General features: G+C 39.4%; 1 protein-coding gene across 3 annotated transcripts in view; it reads right to left on the bottom strand.

Moving 5' to 3' along the window:
* Positions 1-1,538: 1,538 nt before the first annotated feature.
* Positions 1,539-23,329, bottom strand: part of PDGFD (platelet derived growth factor D) — a 139,736-nt gene continuing 117,945 nt past the window's right edge. For all 3 annotated transcript variants that reach the window (XM_088522350.1, XM_088522352.1, XM_088522351.1), the window contains 2 exons: positions 15,165-15,379; positions 1,539-2,298 (listed from right to left, as the gene is read on the bottom strand). In XM_088522350.1, coding sequence (XP_088378476.1) covers positions 2,164-2,298; positions 15,165-15,379 — 350 coding nt within the window. In that variant the 3' untranslated portion in view covers positions 1,539-2,163. The remainder of the gene's footprint in view (positions 2,299-15,164; positions 15,380-23,329) is intronic.

The raw sequence follows: 23,329 nt of genomic DNA, 5'->3' as shown, positions 1-23,329 counted from the left end.
CAAAATTAACTAATTGTTATGGAAAGGCTGGGTCAAACTTGCTATTAAACTAGAGACAGGAAAAGAATGAAGTCTTTTTAAAAAGCCCCAAAATAAGAAATGAAGCTGGAAATCTTTGGTTACAGGGCTGTTCTTTTAAACTTGAATTGCTTTGAAAAATGATGAATCACTTCCCAACTCAACATTCAAGTGCATTTTTAAATAGACATCTGGGAGGCAGAGAGGAAAAATTAATATAAATAATAAAACCCCACACATTTTGAATCTCAAATGTTAAAGTACAGGAAATAAAGTAATACAACATTTCTCAGGGAAGCTTCAGGAAAGTTTTGCTAAAATTATACAAGATAGAGCACTCAAAATACTTGAGTTGATAAAGAGATTAAGTTATAACATTAGGGCACATTTATTGCTATATTGTAGATTACTGAGACAGAATGGCTTAAAGGTTCTCAGTACTATAGTATATGCCAGATTTCACTAATTATGGACACACTATTGTCGAACTACTTCGCTCTTTCTGAGAGGCAGAAACATAAGAGGCAACACACACAAAAACAACTGATGCAGCCTGAGCCTGCTATTAAAAATAAAAATAAAATCTCAGTCATTAAATGTACCACCCCATTCGCACACGTAATGAATATTACATTCATGATCAAAAGTCCAATTCTATTCCAGACTTAAAACTGCCTGTGATTTACACCAAACAATTTTTGCAGCAGTATTTTAAAACATTTAAAGTTAGTTTGGAAGGACCTTTCTTCTTTTTTCAGCTAGAGCACTTTCATAATATTTTCATAGGTATAGGAATCTATGCTGTAGCATTTAAAGTTCTTTTTTATTATGAGGTGGTGTTTAATAATATTCTTTTTGTAGAAGTTAATAAATGATCCACATTGTCCATGACAGAAAGACATGGCTTAATGAGCTAATATGCCTCAGCAAAAAGCCATAAAAAAAATCATTGTCAACAGTTTAACACATAGCTGAAATCAGGCAACTAAACTTGGATAACTAAGATTAATGGATATATGATGAAATTATAATATTTCTTACTTGAAACAAACAAACAACCCCCCCAAACCAAATAATGATAATTAAGTCTCAAGCACAGTTTAGTTTCCCAGTAATGCAACTGCAAAATTAAGCAGTATTTTCAACAACCAAATGCCCTATCTCCATTGCCTGCTACGGAAAACATGGTACTCCTGGAACTACCAGGAGGAGAATGTGTGAGGGCTGTCTCTTGTTTTCAGATCCAGGGGGTTCATCCTGTGAAACTGTGATCAACTGCAGGCAAGTAGCCAGAATCCACTCCAGCAATAAGGTGACCAGAGTGAGCCTCAACACAAGTGGGTTATCTGGGGTCTTGCTGGGAGCCCTCCTGTTCCCAGTCTCGAAGAACCTGGATGACAGTCCCTGTGGTGTCAGGGAATCAGTGCAGAAGTACTGTCCTCCGCACCTTCCTGCCACCACCAACGCCCTCGCTCAGGCAAAGCACTGATGCATTTCAACATCTCATTTGCCTAAGCACAAACAGTGAGTTTCAATTTTACTGGAGTTCTGTTTCATAGAAGTCCTGGATTTTCCTCATTATATCTCACTATATTGGACGTTCCTTTCCTCACTGGAAATTTCCTTCTAGGAGATGGATTAAGCAATGTATATTTTTATGGGATCAAATTCTGTCTTCATTTATACCCACAAAACTCTACTGACAATTAGGGGAGAAAATCAGGTAAAAATGATAGCAGAATTTGAGTATAGGCACCTTTTGAATGAAAGATGTGCATAAACATGATGTTATTTCATTGACAGCTACCACAAGTAGCTACCCAGCTTTTGATTAACTTCGTTAGACATTGTGAGGTTAAAGCCAGTAACTGAGCTTTGAAAATCTCAACCCTATAGCGATAGCTAAACATAATCCTATATTCGTGGACGCTGATACATAATTCTACAACATATCTGTTTAGCTGCCATGGCACTAACCAGCACAGCTATGCTGAAACACAGCAATTATTTTTGCTAATTGAAAGGCAGGCTAGTAGCAAAGTTCGATTGATTTGTGAGTAGAGGTCCTCAGAGCAATCCTGCTTAAAAGTAAACGTCCAGTAAGCTGCAATTAGCGTGCCTTGTTGACTTGATTTTTTTTTTTTTTTATCGGGGTGGTCTTGAACTGCAGATACAATCACAACGCTCATGGTGATCCAGCTGTATATCTACTAAGGCCATGTTGTTCCTGGTTCTGCCTCTCCTTCGGGAATGCCCAGGCTCCGGGATGAATTTCAGCACCTGGGAGGATGAAGGGAAATAAGTCTTTTAAAAAACTCTGTTAATGCTTTCAAGATGACAATGTCAGGGTTACTGACAGGCTGCCATGGTCCTGACCAGTCTCAGCAGAGGCCTCCGCCTGCATCTCCTGCCCACTGGCCCATACTCTTTGAACTGCTTCTCCAAGCTTCCTTTCCTCCTTTCCTAGTTCAAATACTCATCCTTCTTTCCTGACCCATCTTCCACAGATGTCAGGCAACACTTCCTTTTCCCCTGTATTCTCAGTCCAACAGACTGGACTGGAACTGTATCTCAGTGCATGTTGCTGACACAATGAGCTTGATGCTTCCCTGCTCCTCCCACGATATGTTCTATTTCTATGAATTCAGCTGTCCAACATATTGGGACAGGGTCTGTCTACTCTTGTCCATACATACATAGAAAAATGGGGTCCAAACTCTAACCAGGTCCTTATACTCCTGAAACATTCATAGAAATATTCTAGCTAAAACAGAAAACATTGTTCACAGACAAAGCAGAGTTAAAAGTGACTCCAATCTGTAGTACTACTAGTGTTTTACCATTGTCATGCTAGCGTGCAAAGCTGCTCATATAGACTTGTACACTCTCAAGATAATCTTTAGATAACTTGTCTTTGCATTATATATTTGATATATATTGATGCTATCTTGGACGACAGATTTCATTTTCTGTTAACTTGGACATGTTTTTGTTATATTTTGAGCATTTTTTTCCATTATGTGAAAACCCTTCTGCAATGCTTTTCCTGGAGCTTTGACAGATTGCATTATTGCCTACATCGAGCATCTTCCTCTCATGCAGTTCTCTGTCTTGGAACTGCTCCTTTGCATGCTAATTATCAAGCACGTTTTTTTGGTTTGTCTTTGCAGCCCCAAGCATATTTGAATGGCTCAGCCCCTTCCCTCAGTTATACAAAGCTTTTGCTCTAAAGAACAACGAATATTTTTAATGTACTTTGCAATTTCTAAAGCCTAAGTCATTAGAAGTGTTCCAAAAATAAAATGCTCATGGAAGATGGAAGCAGATGAATGAAATTTTGGGATATGAGTACGTAACTTTTGTTGGCTTCCCTTGAAAAATCTGTGCCTTAATTCAAACCATTTTTAAGACAGCTTACTGTGGGAGGAAAATGAAACAAACTAACAGTGATATCCTAGAAAATGTGCCTATAGTAAAAGAGGCTTCCAGAAAAAAAAAAAAAAAGTCTAGGCCAGAGAACCTACAGACCCCTGAAAAGGAGAGATGGAGAGATATAGCTTATAAAGAAGATGAACAAGAGGCAACAAACACAAGTTACAACTTGGAAATACTATTTGAGCATATGGATGAAAGTTCTTCATTGCAAGAGTGGCTAAACACTGGTTGTCCAGAGAGGTGGTGGAATCTCCACCCTTGGATGCAGTGAAAACTTAACAGGATAAGGCCTTATGGAAGCTCCTCTAACTTTGGAATTATCTCTGTTTTGAACGACAGACTAGATTAGATGATTCCCAGAGGTGCCTTCCAACCCAAATGATTATATGAGTCTATGCTGTGGATATGTGGAAAACAACTAAGTCTCTGTGTAAGAGCTCACTTCCCCATTAACACGGTAGTTGGGAATAAGTGGGGAGAATACACTAGTTTGGTTCACTAGATGGTTCTCTTCTACAAGTTGTGAGAAGAAGTTTCCTTTATATGTCTACAGTAGTTAAATAGAAGAGATAATAATTTAAAATTTATGTTCTGAAACTCAAGTATTAATTTTGGTTAAGCACAACAAATGAGTTAAGAATAAGAACACTAAGTTTCCTAGAACAACTTTCTTCCTAACTGTTGGCATATTACAAAGTAGGTTTGATCTAATTGTCCACCCCTAGCTGCAGATCCCAATCAGATCCTGATTTGCTCAAGATTCCTTAAGAAATCACTGTAAAAATCGTTAGGGGCATTATCTGCCCTTTCCACTGTAGCTGAGCACCTTGAGAACACTTACAGATGGGGAAGAGGACACAGAGAAAGCAAGGCTGCAGATCTTCAGCGGATGCAGGTAGGCATGCTGATTCTGCTGACTGTGGCCTAGGTCACTTCAGTCCACAACTGACAAGGTACTGACCTGACTCAATAGTCTGTCGAGATATGCCAAGTGCTAACTTGGCGCAGTGACTTCTAGATCATCTAGAATTGTCTTGCAAAGGATGGAGAGATGTCTGTCTTGTCTATGATCTGACACTCTGGACAAGTAAGGAATGGGATCTAACTCACCTTTATTGACTATCTCAGCCACATGTTTTGTCTTGAAGAAGCGGCTCCCTAATTCACAGATCATTCAGTCACTGAAGTAAAAACTCTCTTTTTTTTAGTAAAGTAATTTTTGTTTTTGACCTCAAAACATCATAAAAAACTGAAATAGTCTTGGAAGAGGAAGAATAAGGTGCTGGACAGCAGATACACAGCATCTTGGCAGCTTCAACAAAGTTTAAAAGTCCCAAAAGATAAGCCTCAATAACTTGACAAATGCAAGGAATTCTGTGCAGAGCTGGAAGTGGAAAAGAAGGCTGCCTTCATTACAAGATCATTCCTCTGCCATTGTAATGCCTGGAGGAGATGAAGGCAATGGAATGTAAGAAATGTGGGCAAGCTCCGGAACTATGAAATAGATGAGTAGACAGTGAGGTGGATTAGGAACTGACTGGATGGCAGAGCTCAGAGGGTGGTGACCAGCAGTGCAGAGTCTAGTTGGAGGCCTGTAGCTAGTGGTGCCCCCCACGGGTCAGTCTTTGGTGCAGTCCTGTTCAATTTATTCATCAATGACCTGGATGAAGGCACAGAGTGCTCCCTCAGCAAGTTTGCTGATGACACGAAACTGGGAGGAGTAGCTGATACCCCAGAGGGTTGTGCTGCCATCCAGAGGGACCTGGACAGACTGGACAACTGGGCGGTGAAAAACCTCATGCAATTCAACAAGGCCAAGTGCAAGGTTCTGCACTTGGGGAGGAATAACCCCAGACACCAGTACAGTCTGGGGACTGACCTTCTGGAGAGCAGCTCTGCAGAGAAAGACCTGGGTGTCATGGTGGATGACAAGTTGACCATGAGGCAGCAGTGTGCCCTCGTGGCCAAGAAGGCCAATGGGATCCTGGGGTGCGTTAAGAAGAGCGTCTCCAACAGGTGGAGGGAGGTGATCCTGCCCCTCTACTCAGCCCTGCTGAGGCCACATCTGGAGTATTGTGTCCAGTTCTGGGCTCCACAGTACAAGAGGGATGTGGAGCTGCTGGAGAGAGTCCAGTGCAGGGCTACGAGGATCAGGATCAGGGGCCTGGAACATCTGTCCTATGAGGAGAGACTGAGGGAGCTGGGCCTGTTCAGCCTGGAGAAGAGAAGGCTGAGAGGGGACCTGATCAGTGTCTATAAGTACCTCAAGGGAGGGAGTGATGAGGATGGTGCCTCCTCACTGAGGCCGCTCTTTTCAGTGGTGACCACTGACAGAACTAGAGGTAATGGCCACAAATTGAAGCACCAAAAGTTCTACAGGAACTTCAGGAAAAATTTTTTAACAGTGAGGGTGACAGATCCCTGGAACAGGCTGCCCAGAGAGGTTGTGGAGTTTCCTTCTCTGGAGATCTTCAAAACCCGCTTGGACGCAGTCCTGTGCCACGTGCTCTAGGTGTCCCTGCGTATGCAGGGGGGTTGGACTAGATGATCTCTAGAGGTCCCTTCCAACCTTAAGCATTCTATGAAAAGTGATGGATATTGAACAGAGTCTATTATATTGTCCGCCATTTTGTGACAAAATTCATGTTCAACCTATGTAATACTTAGAGGAAGGATGCTGCAAGGTACAAATGCAGTGGTTTATTCAGTGGGGAAGATGCAACTATATTTTCATGTTAAAAATGCAGGGACATACCAATTTTGTAAAAAAAAAAAAAAGTAACAAAATTTTAATGTGTTTGAACTGATTTTGAACACTGCCTCAGTACCTGCAACAAATCCTGATGGGACACCAGAACAACTGACTGGGCTGTGCTGACATCTACAGCACAAAGGAACTGAACCCAACTGGACTGCTGAAATTATTTCAGAGCTCAAAATAGACTGCATCTTCAAAGATTTTCTTTTTTTTTTAAGAAAACATCAAGTATAGCCGCTGCAGCTGAAGCTATGATAATATTCTACATTTAAGGCAGCTCTTCATCAAAATCTGAAAAGTTCAGATGACTGGCACTTTGCATTTGTGCATCTTTGCATCTGCTTTTTTTTTTTTTCAATTGAGAACAAATGAAAGTATATTCAATGTGATGAGAGCAAAGATGGGGGCTGTATTTAAGCTAACAGACCTCCTGACAGCACTGGGATTTTCCCTGTGTTTTATATTAAGAAACATGAGAAGAGTATATGGGCTTTGCTGATAAGAGCAGAAAATGAATTCGCAGACACTTCCCCAGACAAGACAGGAAAGCAGTGTTTGAACACAGATGAAATTGGACTGCTTTAATAGCTGATCACAGAACTGATGTTCAAAGCTTTCAGTCTAGCTTCCATCTAATAGTTTTGGTTTCAGCTATGTACAAGGAATTGAAAGGAATCAGGAAGCAAGGCCATTTCTGGTGACCACAGGAGTTAAAAGAAATCTTTTACTCTGAAAATAGCGCTGATTATTCATTACATGGTCACTTCCTTAAAGGTGAAGAACTACTGAGTTAACGAAAACAGTTCAGAGAAATTGTGCTCAGGACAACTTGTTCCTTGTTTTGATGAGAACAGTACTATTGCTGCTGCAAGAAAATATGGATACAGGAAGCACTGGAATGTTTAAAAGGTTTGAGTTTGGTTTTAGAGAAATAAAGGAATATGTACTAATCAAAATCTGATGCCTCAGCTGTTCAGATTATTGTCTTAAAAAGAATATATAACTACAGCCATATCCCCTTCCTCAAATGCTGAATTAATTATGGTCCTACAATCACTAAACTAAAGAAAAAAAGTAAGGCAGAAGACTCAATATCTTAGCAGGATTTAGTGCTTATATATAATAAAAAGAAAAAAGGTACTGGTGCCTTTTGCAGATGATTCCATACTAATATGCTGTATGTCATTTTTTCTTTGTAGCTGTACATGAACATCAGAGAGGTTTCAAGGTCAAGCAACAACCTACTTTTTCCTTGTGGGTGGTGGTGAATAAAGTAGAAAAAAAGAATACTCAGATATTTTTCCCCATCAGCAATCTTGCTCTTTGATCATGAATTGAATTTGGATGCCAGGACTCTAAACTAGAGGACCAAAACATATCAACCAGAATCTGGAAGATGAAAACAAAACACTGGAAAAAGGCTCCACAAGTGTTTAAATTGGGCTGACTTATCACTTGAACAGCCTTCCAAGAAACTGTGGAAGTCTCAGCATGAGAATATGAAAAAATGGATGCCTCTCCGGAAGGTATATAACACAAGTTTTGGGCTTGGTTTAGGAGCAGCTGGGTACTCTAATACCTGTGGAGTACAGGAGGTGAGGATGGAGGGATGGCCCAGTTGTTCCTTCTACTCTCCCCCTACACCCCTGTAGACAGCACATTCATCCCAACCTGTACCTCTCCAGAAGCAGCAGCAGCAAAGGGGCAAGTGCAGAGAATGAATCAGCTGAAACACCTATCTCTGAATGTGGTGCGGATGTCTAGCTCTTCCTGTTCACTAGGAAAGCAGCCCAAGGCTGGATCCTCTGGCTAGATAGTTAGACCCCGATGAGGTGAACCACTCCCTTCAGCATGCTCAGAAGGTCCTTGCCATGTACTTTTTCCTTGGAAATCAAGCCATGACAGGCAGTCAAGCCAGTCAAGCTGCATTTAGCCATGAAAATCTGTGACGTCTGATTTTTGTTCTAATGAAAACCAAGGAATAAAATAGAACCTGGCTAACAGTTCTAAGAAAACGTGTAACTAGTTGCTAATATCCATTTCTTACTATGTTTGTTTATTATAATTTATTAGTACCAACCATAGTAATATTCTTTGTTAGATTAGGATTTCAGATGCAAATAAAAATGTGAAGCTTCAAAAAAGCTCATTTTGCTTTCTCATAGGCCTAAGATCACAAATGATCAATTAACATGAGTGCAGTTCACCAAATATTTGCTTTTTTACTCAGCTGTGTATTCCAGTGATTAAGGATGAAGAACAAATCTACAATTTTAAGTAGGTAAAATTGTACTTTGCAGAACTTGTTTTAACCTACAGCTATGCAGCATTATCTAATCTCCCTCCACTCATCTAAAAATGCCATTATTCCAGCATGCAAACCAAATTATATTTGTCTGAGATTCATGAAAGAGGAAGCATCAAAAGTGCAGAAGATTCAGCATAAGATCTAAGTTGTGATATGGATGAGAAATCTCACTCTACAGTTTTTGGAAGTTATCTAATCCAAAATTCAGATATAGTTCTGCTTGGTGTTAGCATAAGAAATAAAGCATTGTGGGAATGTGTTTCATAATTTAGCATGAGGACCTTTATTCTAGTAGGAACATAGGCTAAAATAATGCCACGGACTCAAAGCTGTATTCTTTCTTAATAGAACAGAACAAATAGAAAGGATCTTTTTGCTAATCAGGGAAAGCACTCCAAGTAGAGGGTTATGAAATGTAGATGCGACTATGGATATTATTTTTTTGATTTATATGCACGGAAAATGTTTGTATGATTAAGAAATATCTGTAAAAGATGGGGAAGTGGAGAAAATATTAGTTAGTTTAAAACTCAGGCATCTGGAATGGTCACTAAAACTATAGTGTTTCTTGTACACGTGAGACTAGCAGGGTCCTCACTTTTGGGGATCTTGTAAAGAATTTTGGATCCAGTTTCTTTTTCTGAAAAGGTACAGATGTTCCCCTTCCAGAACTGCCTAGCTCTGCTCAGTGATCACCTACTGTCTCATTAGCTCAACTCACGGATGTCATCATTAAAACTTCCATTTTAATCTAGCCAAAAATGAAACTTAATTCTCACACTGCATCTTTTGCTCTTTGCTCACCCTGTAATTTAGCAGATATTTTTGACTCATTCTGTTTGTTTTTATTGTCATACAACGACATTTATAAATCCTACTGTTTATTCTGCTATAACATTTCTATGCATTAACTCTTATGTCAGACTATTTTCTCTGCCTTTATCACCGTAACTCTCTTCTCCTTGCCACATGTACTGTCAACTCCAAGACATACAAAAAAACAGACTTGCACACTGATCTGATGATGCTAGCTCTTTTTCATTCCTTAATTTCATTCATTGCATCAGAAGCCTTTGTATCATTTTCCTCCAGTTATCCTATGTTTCCCTGTGCTAAGACAAACAGGAACTATTGTTTTATCTCTCAAGTGCCTACTTATGGTTTGTCTCCTATTTTTTCTGATAAAAAAGGAAAGAAAAAGAGGAGATAACACCAAATTGTATTAATAATACCTTTTTACTCTGTGACAACTCCACCTCTGCCTTACTGAAATCTCATATCACATCTTTACCTTCTTATCCATCCTTTCTTCCCCAGTAACAATCCTTGCCATCTTGTCTTCTATTTAAAAAGATGGAACCAATTCAGTTTGTTCCTATGCACCAATAACTTGGGAAAAAACTCAGCGCTGTTTAGCTACCCTGAGATGCCTGCTCAGTGCAGCAAGAGCTTACAGAGCAGCATCCCCAACAGTAACCTAAACCCTGTGGTTCGGAACATGCCTTGTGAAGCCACAGGATGAGCTCCAGCTAACATGAAACTCGGATAACAGTGTAATACTGTGAAAAGGGGGGAATAAAAGTTACTGTTAACATACACAGTGATAAATGCATCAGTCTTTACAAGAGACACAGGTGTGCAGGCAAAAGGTGCAATTGGCTTCAACTACTCTGCTCTTTTGCCTGTAATCTGTGTGGTACATTACAGTGTTTGTGGTGATTTATACACTATGACAAACTCTGGTTGCTACTTTTAAGAGGGTTTATTCCTCATGGAAATTCATTTCACATCCAGTGAATTAAAGCAGAGAGATAGGAAAACTGATTTCTTGGAGGTATGAACATGCTGGTGGATGACACAGCTTCAGACCTAGTTGAATTAAGTCCTGGATTAAGTTTTCTCGTGCCTCATTTGGGTTGCATTATCACCAGTTTTAGGACTCCTCTCTCTTTTACAAGGAGCTCCAGGCATTTCCACAGAAATGCACTGAAATGGCAAATATGCTTTAATATCAGCTCCCTCTTAGGAAGTTAGACAGCAGAAGACATGAGCATTCGATTAAGACATGAGCACTTGATTAAGGTACACTGTATTCACATTCATGAATTGCTCTGCCTTTTCTTTCTACGGAGCCCTGTAATACATCTCACAGGATCACCGTGGCTGAGAGATGTTTTGAGATCATGCTAACACTTGGACTGCTTGGTTTGCAGGGTTCGTGACATTATGTGGTAATTCATGAGTATCTGTCCATGATTCTGGCTCCAAGCAAACCCAGAAGCTATGAAAAACCACAGAGCATCACAAGACTTCTGCTGAAAAGCAACATAAAGCTAGCTGTTTCCTTAAGTTCTTAACCCATTTATTAACGGAAACTGTTGACCATTTTGGTAAAGCTATGGTAGTTAAAGGTGGTAAGTTAAATAAGGCAATAAGAAAACCCCAAGGTCTCATTATTAGCATTTCCCAGGGCAATACAGAAGATCTTTCATGCTGTGGCATTCTCAGTTTCTCATTTCCCCTGCTGTTGCACTATTTCATATAATAGGACATGATAGGAAATAACGATATAGTCTGTTCAGAGAACTGGAGCAGGACTCACAGCTTGAGGAAATTAAAGGCTACATATGATAGCTATTAGTCCTATGATACTAGTAGAGAGAGCTCTGAAACCTTGGGGATGAGTACAATGTAAGGCTCTGAATAGGAACTATGGGGGAATTAAAAAGTATTAAAAGAATAAGGAAAAGATAACCTTGAAATCTCTCTGGAATATAACCCTCCCAGCAAACACTCAGGGCATTAGCACCCCCTGAGCAGCTATTCAGGGGCTGCGACACATTGGCCACAAAGCTGAAAAGGAGAGTATTCCCTTGGGAACATTTCCCTGCTGGTCTTTCTCACCCAGGAACACAAGGCAGCTCAAAACCCCTAAAACACTGGCACATCATTTCCAGACAGATTTGCACTGTTGAGGATAAACATATCCATGTACAGGACTAGTAGCTATGGCAGGTCCAGGACTTCTGTAGCTAAAGCTCTAGACAGTGACTAGGCAAAATGAGCATGGGGAGACTTTGAGTTTTGTATGATTCACTTTCAGCTACTATAAATGTTTTCTTTGCTCCACTGTCTTATACCTTCTGGTTTATTTTGCAAGTAAATTGAATCTGGTCTACATTCTCCTAAAGAAAAAGACAGGATTTTTTAACAAAATTAACAGCTCCTGGAGACTGCATAAATTGTGCAACTCCATATGCAACTAGAAGTTTCTTGATTAAAGTTAGGTTTCAAATTGTTTCCAAAAAGAGTGAACCAGCTACATATGGCATGTTGAGAAACCTCTCCCCAGTGATTTCACTGCCACACATTTTTTAATAAAAGGTAATAGCTAAGTTCAGAAGAAGCATAAAGAATAAAAATAATTAGCTGTGTGTGGCCAATAATAATAATAATGAACGATTTAAAAGTGGAAAATATTTTCAACTAAAATTAATGGACATATCTTTAGTACGTCATTTGTGAATTTATCTGCATGACTTCCACTCATATTAATGTGAGCCTCTTGACTAATTTCTGCCCACTGAGCTGTTAATTCATCCCTAGGGAATTAAGTTTAGATTTAAATGTACAAAAGCCTTTTAATGTTAAATCTGGAACACTGTATTTAATTCAAATAGTTTTCCCAGAACAAAGGAGCGGTGAAATAAATTAGCAGTGATGGCTTATTAAGAATATTAAATTTTCTGAATTAAATGACTAATTGGGTGGGAGAGGTATGTCATTCCACCCTTATTCTGACCAATACCTTGTTTGTTTGGGACTCTGTTGTTCCAGGGGCTCCAAAACACCTGATATAAACACCTGAATAAATAAATGCTTGATAACATGTTTATAAACTGCATTTCTTTCTAGCAACTGTCAATATCTGGCTTAAATTCTGGCATGGATGTGATCCAGGAGACCTTAGTCCACAGAGTCTTCTAAAATTATGCAATAATTTAGCTGTTGAAATTCCATTTTTGTTTGTTGTGCAAAAAATGAAACAAACTTCTTTTTATCATTTTAAGTTAGCTCCTTTTCTCAGGCTCCCCTTGTTCTTTTCTTAAGGAAAAGATTAAAGAGGGTGACCTGATTTTCCTTTAGGTACTATTCACTATTTTGTATCTGTCACTGTGTCCTATCTTATTCACAGTTTTTCTAAATGAAATGATCCTAAACTTTTGAGCTTCCTTCCTTGCAGATGTTTTGTTACGTATCTTCCACGGTATCTCCTTTGATGTATATTTTTCACTTCTACGTATCTTTTTTTGCCTGTATTTTGAGCACCAATGGCATAAACAAAATATAAGCCCCTCACATATTTATCTAAGGCCATTCTCTACCTACGTCTATTTTTGCAGAATATGGTCACTTGCCTTTGTCTACCACCATTGCACTAAACAAATGTTTTCCTTAAGCTCTTCACAGTGATTCACTGCCTGACCTTCAGTCAAACTTCTGTTCCCTGTTTCTCCCTATTCCTCTCACAATGTTAATAAGAATAAATCTTTGAGACTGTGCCTCATAATACTGGGCGCTTTTCTATATTGCACTTATAAGTAGTTACAGGCCCTCTGAAATCCCTTCAGCCTTCTCCACTGTTAAAGAACATTACATCTTGTGTTATCTGTCATTTTTGCCACCTCACTGTTCATCTCCTTCCAGATTGATAATACATGGAATATCACTTAATCAGAATGCTTGAGGCACCAACAGATAGCCACTTTCTATGTAGAAAATTGACCATCTATTCCACCTCTTTGCTCCTTATCTCTTAACCAGCTTCTAATTCATGACTCATCTTGTCTGGTAGATCTCTAGCTCTCTGAAAGCAGAACCAGGTCTTTTAGCTTTCTTATACAATGTTGTGGAGATGTAAAAATATTTATTCATATATAACACACTCTGGTTTCATTTTATCAGTTCACACACATCTAGGTGTTTTATAACCCTATTAATTTTCTTTCCAATTAACTTTTCCACCATTGAGATAAGGCTTTCTGCTCTGTAATTACCAGGGTCATCCCTTGAATCTTCCCTAAAATTAGATAAAATATTAACTACTCTCCAGTGCTAGCTGATGTGCAGTATGCTGTGTTCTGCAATTAATTGTGAGAAAAATCTCTTACCTTGGAAAAGAGTAACCACTCTGCTCACAGGAAGGCAAAGTTCTGACCTTCAACTGCCTCCTGCTATTTAAAGCTACTATTCACAGTTATTGCTATTTCAGCTACCCTTAGGCCCTCTCCTGAGCTAAAGCCTTTATGGAATGAGTGCAAATCACCTCCAGATTAAAAGTCCATAAAGTTCACTTTCACTTGAGACTTAAGCCAAGTGGCAAAGCAGATGCTTAAAAGAGATGTGTGTCAGAAATTAAGTCAGCATGGAATAGAGCTATCTACTTTCAGTCACTAAAAAGGATATTGCCAAGTAACTTTTCTAGATATGTTCACAGTTTGGTGCTGAAAATGCTGTTTTAAAGGCAAGAAAATAAAATGGTCTTTCCTTCTTGATTTATTTCCCAGTGTGGTTCAAAGGGATTAAAAAATAAATATAATGTATATTATACTATAATAACCTTAAGAGCAAATTTTGACTTCTTAAACATTTCTGTGTGAGAAAAAAGGCAAAAAGATTCAGCAGCTTCCTTCAAGCAACAAATCTGGATGGGAAGAGAGTTTATGAGTGACTTAATTGTCTTTTTCAAGTGCAGTCAGAAGCTTGAAAGACATAATATAAACAAGGGAAAAAGCAGTTAAATACCTCAAGACGAGCATGTTACTGCACTCCTGAAAATAGTATTTCCACTGGTGTAAACATTCATGTTGCATCACTCCTTCATTGGGAAAGTCAGCCCAGTTTAACTTGCATTCTTGCAATAGGGCTCATTAGTTTGCCATAAGCATCTACAGGGAGCGTGGCAGAAGCTCTTCCCCACAATTTCTTCAAACGTACTCAGAACTACCTGTTAACACCTCTTTTTAACAGATTTATAACCTACTTTCACTCTGCTCATTCACTCCCAAATGTAATTCAATGAGCTTTCATTTGTATGTCCTATATCCCAAAGGCAGAAGTCAATCAAGAAAATAATAGAAGTTCTGTGAAAACAGAAACGACAGTATCTTGAAGCTATGCACTATGTGTGCCTTCTAATGTGGTACTTAAAGCCATTAATATTAAAATTGGATAAAATTAGGCCCTCTTGCAGGCTGCTTATGTGTGTCTGTCTGCAGCTCTGCTGTAGTTGGAAGTGTGAATGCTGCATTACAGAAATACCAAACTAGTATTTACTGGGGCCAGCAAGAATCATGGCATTGGGTACACCCGGGTGACCTGCAACCTACCTGGAAGCCTAGGCAGATCCTCCTTCCCAAGTGAGAACGGTGACATCAGTGGGCATCCCTCTAAATGTTTTGGCCAACATTGTCTCTCTCAATAGCATCTTTGCTATGAGATTTTACTGTGCTCAGTGGTTTCTACCTATCTTTATACTGCAGATGCAACATGATAATCAATACGGCAGCGCACATCTCTGAGAAAACCATTCAGAATTCATGCAAGCAATGAGTTACCAAAAGAAGTACCAAAGAGTGAAAATACCTCATGATATTTTTTCACTGTTTTCCCTGACATGCATGTGCAGGATTTCCAATTTGAAGTCCCACAGCCACAATTTCCTCCACAGCGCTGGACAAGGAGGCAGCGGGGGAAGAAAACTACATTTGTCAGCTTCAGTTCCTCCCTTAAATTGACAGAGTAGTTTCTTGGAGTGCAGCTATAACGTTTCACATCATCATTCAGCCTGTCCAGGTCAACTGCAATGCAAAAGAGGTTTTATTAGTTAAGTTGGAGAGAGACATTCCCATGGTTTATATTGTTCCCCAGGCAGCCAATAATACCAAGTGATGTGGTACTTTTTAGGAAATATAGAGAAGTGATTTCTGAAAAGATAAAGATAAACCCGCCAATTTCAAATCATTATAGGTGGCCATCTAGGCTCTCCTGCTCCCACTGAATCTCACAGCAGAACTCCCACTGACTATCAAGCTGAAGGGCAGGTTTGAAGATTTTATCTGCAAAATATCCAGAAAGCTGAAGACTGGTTATTTTATCTGCTCTGTTGCTGATCTGGTGCATCCTTGGGTGAGGTATTCCACGTATGCTACTCTCTTCCCTCCCTGCTTACACCTTACCTTTGGTAATAAGTTCTTGTTTGTTGTAATGAGCAGAATTACATCTGGTTAGCTATAGGCATACAAGCAGTTAAACAGTTTACCCAATGCACTTCATGTGCTCAACACAGAGATGCCTTTCATTGTTACTTCAGAAGTTTAAGACAAGTGGAATAACTTACCTTCTTGAACTGCCTGTCTATGTTGCTTTCAGATTGAGTCTAGACATCTCTAGACGTCTTTTATATGGGTAAAGCAATATTAATTTTGGTCTGTAAATGCTACTACTATAGGCATATAAATATATGCAAAAAAAAATTAAATAAATTAATGAGCCTCAGTGAATGTGGGGAGTTGGCTGACATGTAAACCTAGTATCTTTGTGAGATGTATCATTTAAATTAGTACTAAAACCAAGTATAAAACTAATGTATAGACTTCTGACTGTGAGATTTTAGTATTGTTTCTAAGTTTGGCTGGTAAAGCTAAAATAAATAAAACGTTTTACACAATTGTGATAAGGATAAAAGTAACAGATTTTAAAAAAATATTTAGAAGGTTTCTGATTTTGATTTCTTTTCTTTCCCACTTTATTCTTTTCTTTTGGATGCTGTCATCAGCCTAACTGTTCAAATGATTAATAATTTATTCAGAATTGAAGGAAATGTGATCCACTGTTAAGCAGTTAGGTCCTCTGAATTGGAACTCAGAACCAGAAAGAATTAAAATCCATTTTAAGCTCATGGAGCTTTAGAACTTGCAGAAATATTCTTCCTTTGATTCAAATCTTCAAGTTTCAGGATTAAAAAAAAAAAGAAAAAATAGACACTAGAAACACTGTCTTACTCTGATAAATCACTAGTAGTACAGATTTTTAGAAAAAGGAAAAATAATTTTCACTCAAAAGATAATTTAAACTGAGCAGCAAAATACAGAAAATGACTGGAGGGTACAACAGATAAATAATAATTGCCTCCTACCCCATTCTAATTTACTAACCGATATATCAACAGCAACAATAACAACAACAACAAAATATGGATACTTCAAAGGAGAACAGAGATGAGTGTTTGGGAACATATCAAATTTTCACAGACTTGTTTAATACCTCAACTCCATCTCTAGCCCCAAACTACTTTTATGCTTTACTATAAAAACTTGAAAACATCCATTAAAGTCATGAGCACTACAACATTTTATACCTCATGTGACTCAGCCCTCATTAATAAGAAAAAATAAAATGTGGACTGACAGTGATTGTGAGAAAAGCTGATTTGTTCAAGATCATGTACTTTTACATTGTGACTTTGAGATACTCTCTGATTCAAGGTAGATATTCAACACGTAAGAGTATGTAAATGCTATAAGTACTATTAGGGAAAATAAGAACAGCTTCACTTTTCTGGCAAGGTGTTATCATCTCAGGCAAAGGAAATATAGCAGATAAACTGGGATTTTATAGCAATTGTGATACATCTCATCATGAAATCTCTGTGGTTCTCCCCTGAGAGCTAACATCTCTACAAAAGAGTTATATATCACCCTCTTGATATAAGCACAAAATCAATGGAGTTGCTGGTATACTCATACACTGAGAGAAAAAATATGCCCAGCATGGCCAGAGTCAGGACCTAAAAGACCAGTGAATATTGATTTCTTTGTTTTAACAGATGATATTTTGTTCTCTTTTGTCATTCCTCAAAGCCACTCCTTCTCATTCCAGCTTCCTGGGCTAATTCTTTTCACAGAGAAGTGTTTCCCACACCTCTAAATATTCCCATAAGGACTTTCACCATCAGCTATTATTCATTTAAACCAATTGGCAAGAAGGAAAAAAATAAGCAATAGTAAAGGGCGGAAAATATTCTGCCCTCACAATTAGTAAGATTTCTGGAGGGGACAGCCCAGAATATCCATATACCAAACCACAGCAATCCAGGGGTAAGGATACGAATATGAGCAGGTTCCTGCTGGGACAAAGTGACTTAGGATGACAGTTGAGAATGGTGCATCTCAAGACAGATGAGAACAAAATGCTCAAAGGGTTAATTCAGTCCTTAGCTACAATACCTGTTGCTTTACCAAGGAAACAAGGCTTTCTGCAACAGACTGGTCATTAAAGAGAGCCAATACCCAGGCACAGGAACTGGCACCTATGTCCAAAGGAAGATGAGAGACTAAGCAAAACTTGTTCCATAATGGGTGAAAAATCCCCTCAGACCCGCCAGTTCTCACTGCTGTACGGAGCACCCAGTATCTGTCATTGCTGCTGCCCTGTCAGCACAGAAATAAGTCATCTTAACGAGTCTGGCCGAGAAGGAAATGCCTGCATTCAAAGCGGGGTGGCAGGGGAGGACAGTTCACAGAGAGCATATTATGTTCATTGTGGTGTTGCACAAATTGGCTTTGGTAGTTAAGCTGCTCAACTCAAATGTCAAGGGATAGCCTGGTAAAGGGTTGTCACTGGAGGAAAGACGCTTCTAAAGCCTAGTTATGGTGACTTTCAAAAGTCTTTTGCTGGGTCTCCGCTCAAGCTGTATCTGAGTCAGGACTGTGGAGAGTTGTTGACTTGCTAAAAGAATAGGAATGAATAATTAGATAATTAGGGTAATTTTTGCTTTATGCAGTATGAAGGAATCAGCTATTTTCAGAGTGCTAAAAGCTTTGGATGGATGCATTTTTTGGAATTCTAAAACCAGCCAATGACACAATACATTTTATTTAGTATATTTTTCAATGCTGAACTGCTTTGAAGAAAAAAAAGAGGGAAATTTTCAATGGAAGTTCATGAATTTGCTGTTCATTTTTATATTAATAGCACTCTGATCCTGATTTATTATCAGTTCTCAGAAGCCCTAAATCCCAGAGATTTCATTTAAGTTGTGAATTCTCAGCCCTTGAGCATATCTCCAATATCAAGGTCCATGTTTAAATGAACAAATTCAGTAGTGGAAACCCAGAAAATAACTGCAAGCAGAGCAGGGAAGATTAAGCAAAGGGATTAAAAGATACACAAGCTATCCTCTACAAAACTCATCTGGTTTTGGTAAACACATGTTCTTTACGGAATTCCAGTGCTTGGTGGGACCAGGTGAGCAAGCAACATCTTCTGCGACTAGCATGTACTGTATTCCGACAGCATCACACTGACACCAAGAAAAACTCCCATTGCCTAATTAACTTTAGAACATGCTTTGTGACCCCCTAACAAAAGAATACATTTTCCTCTGAACAAATCTCCCTGCTAAAAGCTCCGACAGGGGCTCTTTTCTCTGCCTTAGGATTGTTTTACTGGCTGAAGGGAGTCCGTTTCCTCATCCACATAACAATGAGATTTTACAGTACAGTCGGCTTCATGCATCACTTCACTGCTGTGACTAAAATGTACCTGAGCCTTGGTGCGACTGGTGTGAAATCCTGCTGCTTTACTTATCAAGGACTCGAACCACTGGAGTCCTTAATTTAAAACTAGAACTAAAAGGTTCTGTAGACTGGATACAAATAACTTCAAAGTATTATTACAGAGTGCCTGCATCAGAGATTCAATTTAAAGGCAAGGTAGACATAAAAAGAAGCACTGGAGCAATAAGCTGGATACTTGGGGTACAGTGTTTGTCCCTTCCTCCCCCTTACAGCCTATGCTTTAATCCATCCTTATTTCAGATAGTGCTAAGCCATGTGCTTACCTTGAAGCACTGATCCTAGTCAGATTTAAGCACTGAAATCAGGGACTGCAGATAACACTACATTTTAGTTAGAAGGGGCATTATTTATGAGAGAATTGGAGAGGACAGAAATCCTGTCCTGCCGGTCACTGACTAATTTTAAAAAAGACAAACTGTCTGTTAGGGTTTCTTTTAATACTTTTTATCTTCCAAATTTATACATGCCCCCTAACATTGTTATATCTGTGAATTTATACTTTTTTAATGCATTAGCCACAGATTTGAGCTGGGTAATAAGAGATGTTTGTCACATTGCCACAGCATTCCTATATAGTATATCATGGCTATGATATACTTGTCTTGCACAGGGTCGCAGCCAGGTGGGTTTGGAAGATCTCCAGAGAAGGAGACTCCACAACCTCTCTGGGCAGCCTGTTCCAAGGCTCTGTCACCCTCACAGGAAAGTTCTTCCTCACATGGAGATGGAACTTCCTGTGTTTCAACTTGTACCCATTACCCCTTGTCCTGTCACTGGCCACTACCGAGAAGAGCTTGGCCCCATCCTCCCTACACTCTCCCCTCAGGTACTTGAACATGTTAATCAGATCTCCTCTCAATCTTCTCTTCTCTAGACTAAACAGGCCCAGCTCGCTTAGTTTTTCCTCATACAATAGATGCTCCAGACCTTTAATCATCTTTGTTGCTCTACACTGGACTCTCTCTAGAAGCGTAATGTTCTTCTAATACTGGGGAGCCCAGAACTGCACCCAATACTCCAGGTGCGGCCTCACCAGAGCTGAGCAGAGGCGGGAAGGATTCCCTCCCTCGACCTCCTGGCAACGCTCCTCCTGATGCAGCCAGGATCCCATTGGCCTTCTTGGCCACGAGGGTACATTGCTGGCTCATGGTTAACTTGTTGTCAACCAGGACTCTCCACGGAGCTGCTTTCCAGTAGGTCAACCCCTAATTTGTCCTAGTGCCTGGGGTTATTCCTCCCCAGGTGCAGGACTCTGCACTTGTCCTTGTTGAACCTTATGATGTTCCTCTCTGCCCAGCTCTCCAACCTGTCTAGGTCCCTCAGAATGGCAGCACAGCCCTCGGGAGTGTCAGTCACCTGCAAACTTGTTCAGGGTGCACTCTGTGCCCTCGTCCAAGCCACTGATTGTTGAAGAGCACCGGGCCCAGTACTGACCCTAGTGGGACACCACTGGCCGCAGGCCTCCAACCAGACTCAGCCCCATTTATCACAACCCTCAGAGCTCTGCCATCCAGCCAGTTCTCAGTCCACCAGGAGCCTAGCCTAACTAGAGAAGGCCCTAAGCAACCTGATCTAACTTTGATGTCATCCCTACACTGAGCAGCGGTTTAGATGAGATGATGCACAGAATACCCTGGTCACCAAAAGTATTCCATGAATCTATGACTGTTAAAATACCTGACTCTCATTGAAGGGGCTTACCCACACTGTACAGGGAATGTATAATTGTGTAGAGACTCCTCAGCCGCTGACTGTCCTTTTCTTGATGTCAACAACGTGATTTATATCTACTTGGGCCTCCTGCTGAAGTCACACACACTGGGGGCAGTTTCTGCTAAAACTGCTAACTCTCATGCTCTTTTTGGCAGCTTAAAGGAGATGTACATATACATGGAGCCTGCACTGCAGGCTCAAATTTTGTGCATAAAGAAGTGATGGAACTGCAAATGCAGTTGAATATGGTGTTTTATGCAGAGATCCAGGGTTAATCCTAGTTTGATTCTCTTCCTTTGCTCTCTGTGGCTTACAGTTTGTTACAAAGAATGCACTGCTGTTTTGATTTTGACTCTCAGCTCCTCCTATATAGCCTGAAATTTCTCAGAGACCTATGAAAAATTTTCATCCTCAATTCTAAGTAGTCACGCTCCACTAGCATAAAGGTGTGTGTTAGAGCTGTCTCAGGTAGAGGAGAAACACCACACAAGCTGTTTAAGAAATTCACAGCATTGAAATTCAGTGCTGTAGCTGACTGAAGTTATAGGGTGAATGAACCTGAGTTGGAAGATTCAGTCCCATATGCACAATAACCAATCACATCTTCCACTGCTTAAATCACCTAAATGCACTGATACTGCTGAAATTATTATTCTCCACAGTGAGTGTTGATGAAACCCTGTGGCTTTAAGTCTTCAAGACATATGGCTAATAGCAATCAGTGTTTTCTTGCACATGCCTAATGATGTTATAATAAGCACTTTGTTAAATTTACCTGAAAAATTGAGAAATATCCAACTCTTCTTCTAGGGGGAGCTGGGGAAAAGATGCTGCGATTTGGATTTACTTTTGAATCACAATGCCAAGATAAACCTCCTCAATACTGCAACTATTATCTTAGAAGAATGAGAGATCATAATTTCAGTGGGATTAGAACAGTTTGTATGAAACAAGGTCCGCAATATAGGGCGCCTATTACAGATTTACAAACCAGCTATGAGCTGTGCCATGGGTCAAAGAGCAAACATAGGCCAACCCATCAGTGTCATATGTAGACATAGTTTCACTGAATTCAATGGAATTGAAACAACTTATTCAAGTGATAAATAGCAACAGAACGTTTCACTAGCTTTTAAGTAAATGACTTAATAAGAAAAGCGTTCACTGCAGTAGAGCATGTTCTTAGTGACTGACAATAACATCATATAAAAGCAGCAGGAAAAATCTCATTTGTCACAGTGCTGAAAGAGTGTCAGGTAGATCTGAATTAGACTGTGAAATGAATGCATGCAATATGCATGCAACAGGGAACTTGGTTGCCAACTTAAAATGGGAGGAAGAAGTATAGTGGTTTTTAAGAGTGGACATTGTATTAGCAGTTATTTGAGAAGGCATTCCTTCTACTCATGATATCCATATTTGCCATGAATGACAGGGTATTCTGCATTTGTGGTGCCTGAATTCCTTGTGGTGCCTTGTGTTGTACAGTGAAATTTGCTGGCGCTCATCCCAGAACCTGTCAAGTAAGAGTACATGGATGTCTGCCGTAATTTATCGGCCCCTGTTTGCAATCCCCCAAGAAATGGCATTCTTGAGTTCAAATTTTGTTTAACTTTTTGCTAAATCTTAGTAAGTAGTGATAATGAAAAGCTATTGTTAATAGCATGGCAAAACTTGCATGATTTTGGGAACCTATTTGGCAATAGCAGTTAGAAACATTCCACAAAGACTTGTGGTGTCTGTGCTTGCCTCCCATCTCAGTATTCCCCTTTTAAAGAACAGTTTGCTGGCTATGCCAGCAAATGTTTGTTTATTTAACTTGTAAAGCTGTCCTTGCAGACAGATGCTATTGCAAGAATGTTCCACCTGATTAATTTCTTCTGATAGCCAAAGTTTCTTGCAAACTGTTTCTCAAAAAGAAAATGAGCTAAGAGACAAAAAAATGAAGGCACAGAAGTCTCGTGTAATCTTGTTCATTACCAGAGTGTATCTATGTGTGTTCCCATTTCCTAGGGAAAAAGTTTCCCATTTCCTTAGGAAAAAGCATTTCTTTTTAAAGATGATCTCTTTCTTTAGACCTTTGGATCTACCTATAAAATGGGAAACAATGAGCTTCTTTCTTTTTCTTCCTCCTTTCCCTCTTCCTAGATCTTTGTACATAGGCCGCTTCAAAAAAAGAGGGTTTTGTTTTGTTTTTTTTTTAAGTTCTGTAGACTTTTTTGAGGGCATGTAAAAATTGGGAGTGAAAAATAATAGATACACACTAACAAGGACATGGGAAAAGTTAAATGATGTGTGACTGATAGTTGAAACTTTTTACAGCTTCTCTATATGTCAAAGAAGTTCTAATATTGTCAAACAGGTACACTGATGCTTTCAAAAAAGCATGATGAACAGCTTTCCTTCAGGCACTTATAAACATTTATTATGACTATCCATAAAAATAAAGAGCTATTT

The sequence above is a fragment of the Tinamus guttatus genome, unplaced genomic scaffold (assembly GCF_059628265.1).
Source record: "Tinamus guttatus ecotype Peru unplaced genomic scaffold, ASM5962826v1 Tinamus_guttatus_pri_ptg000150l, whole genome shotgun sequence".
Lineage (NCBI taxonomy): Eukaryota > Metazoa > Chordata > Aves > Tinamiformes > Tinamidae > Tinamus > Tinamus guttatus.
This window is presented reverse-complemented; position numbering and strand designations above follow the sequence as displayed.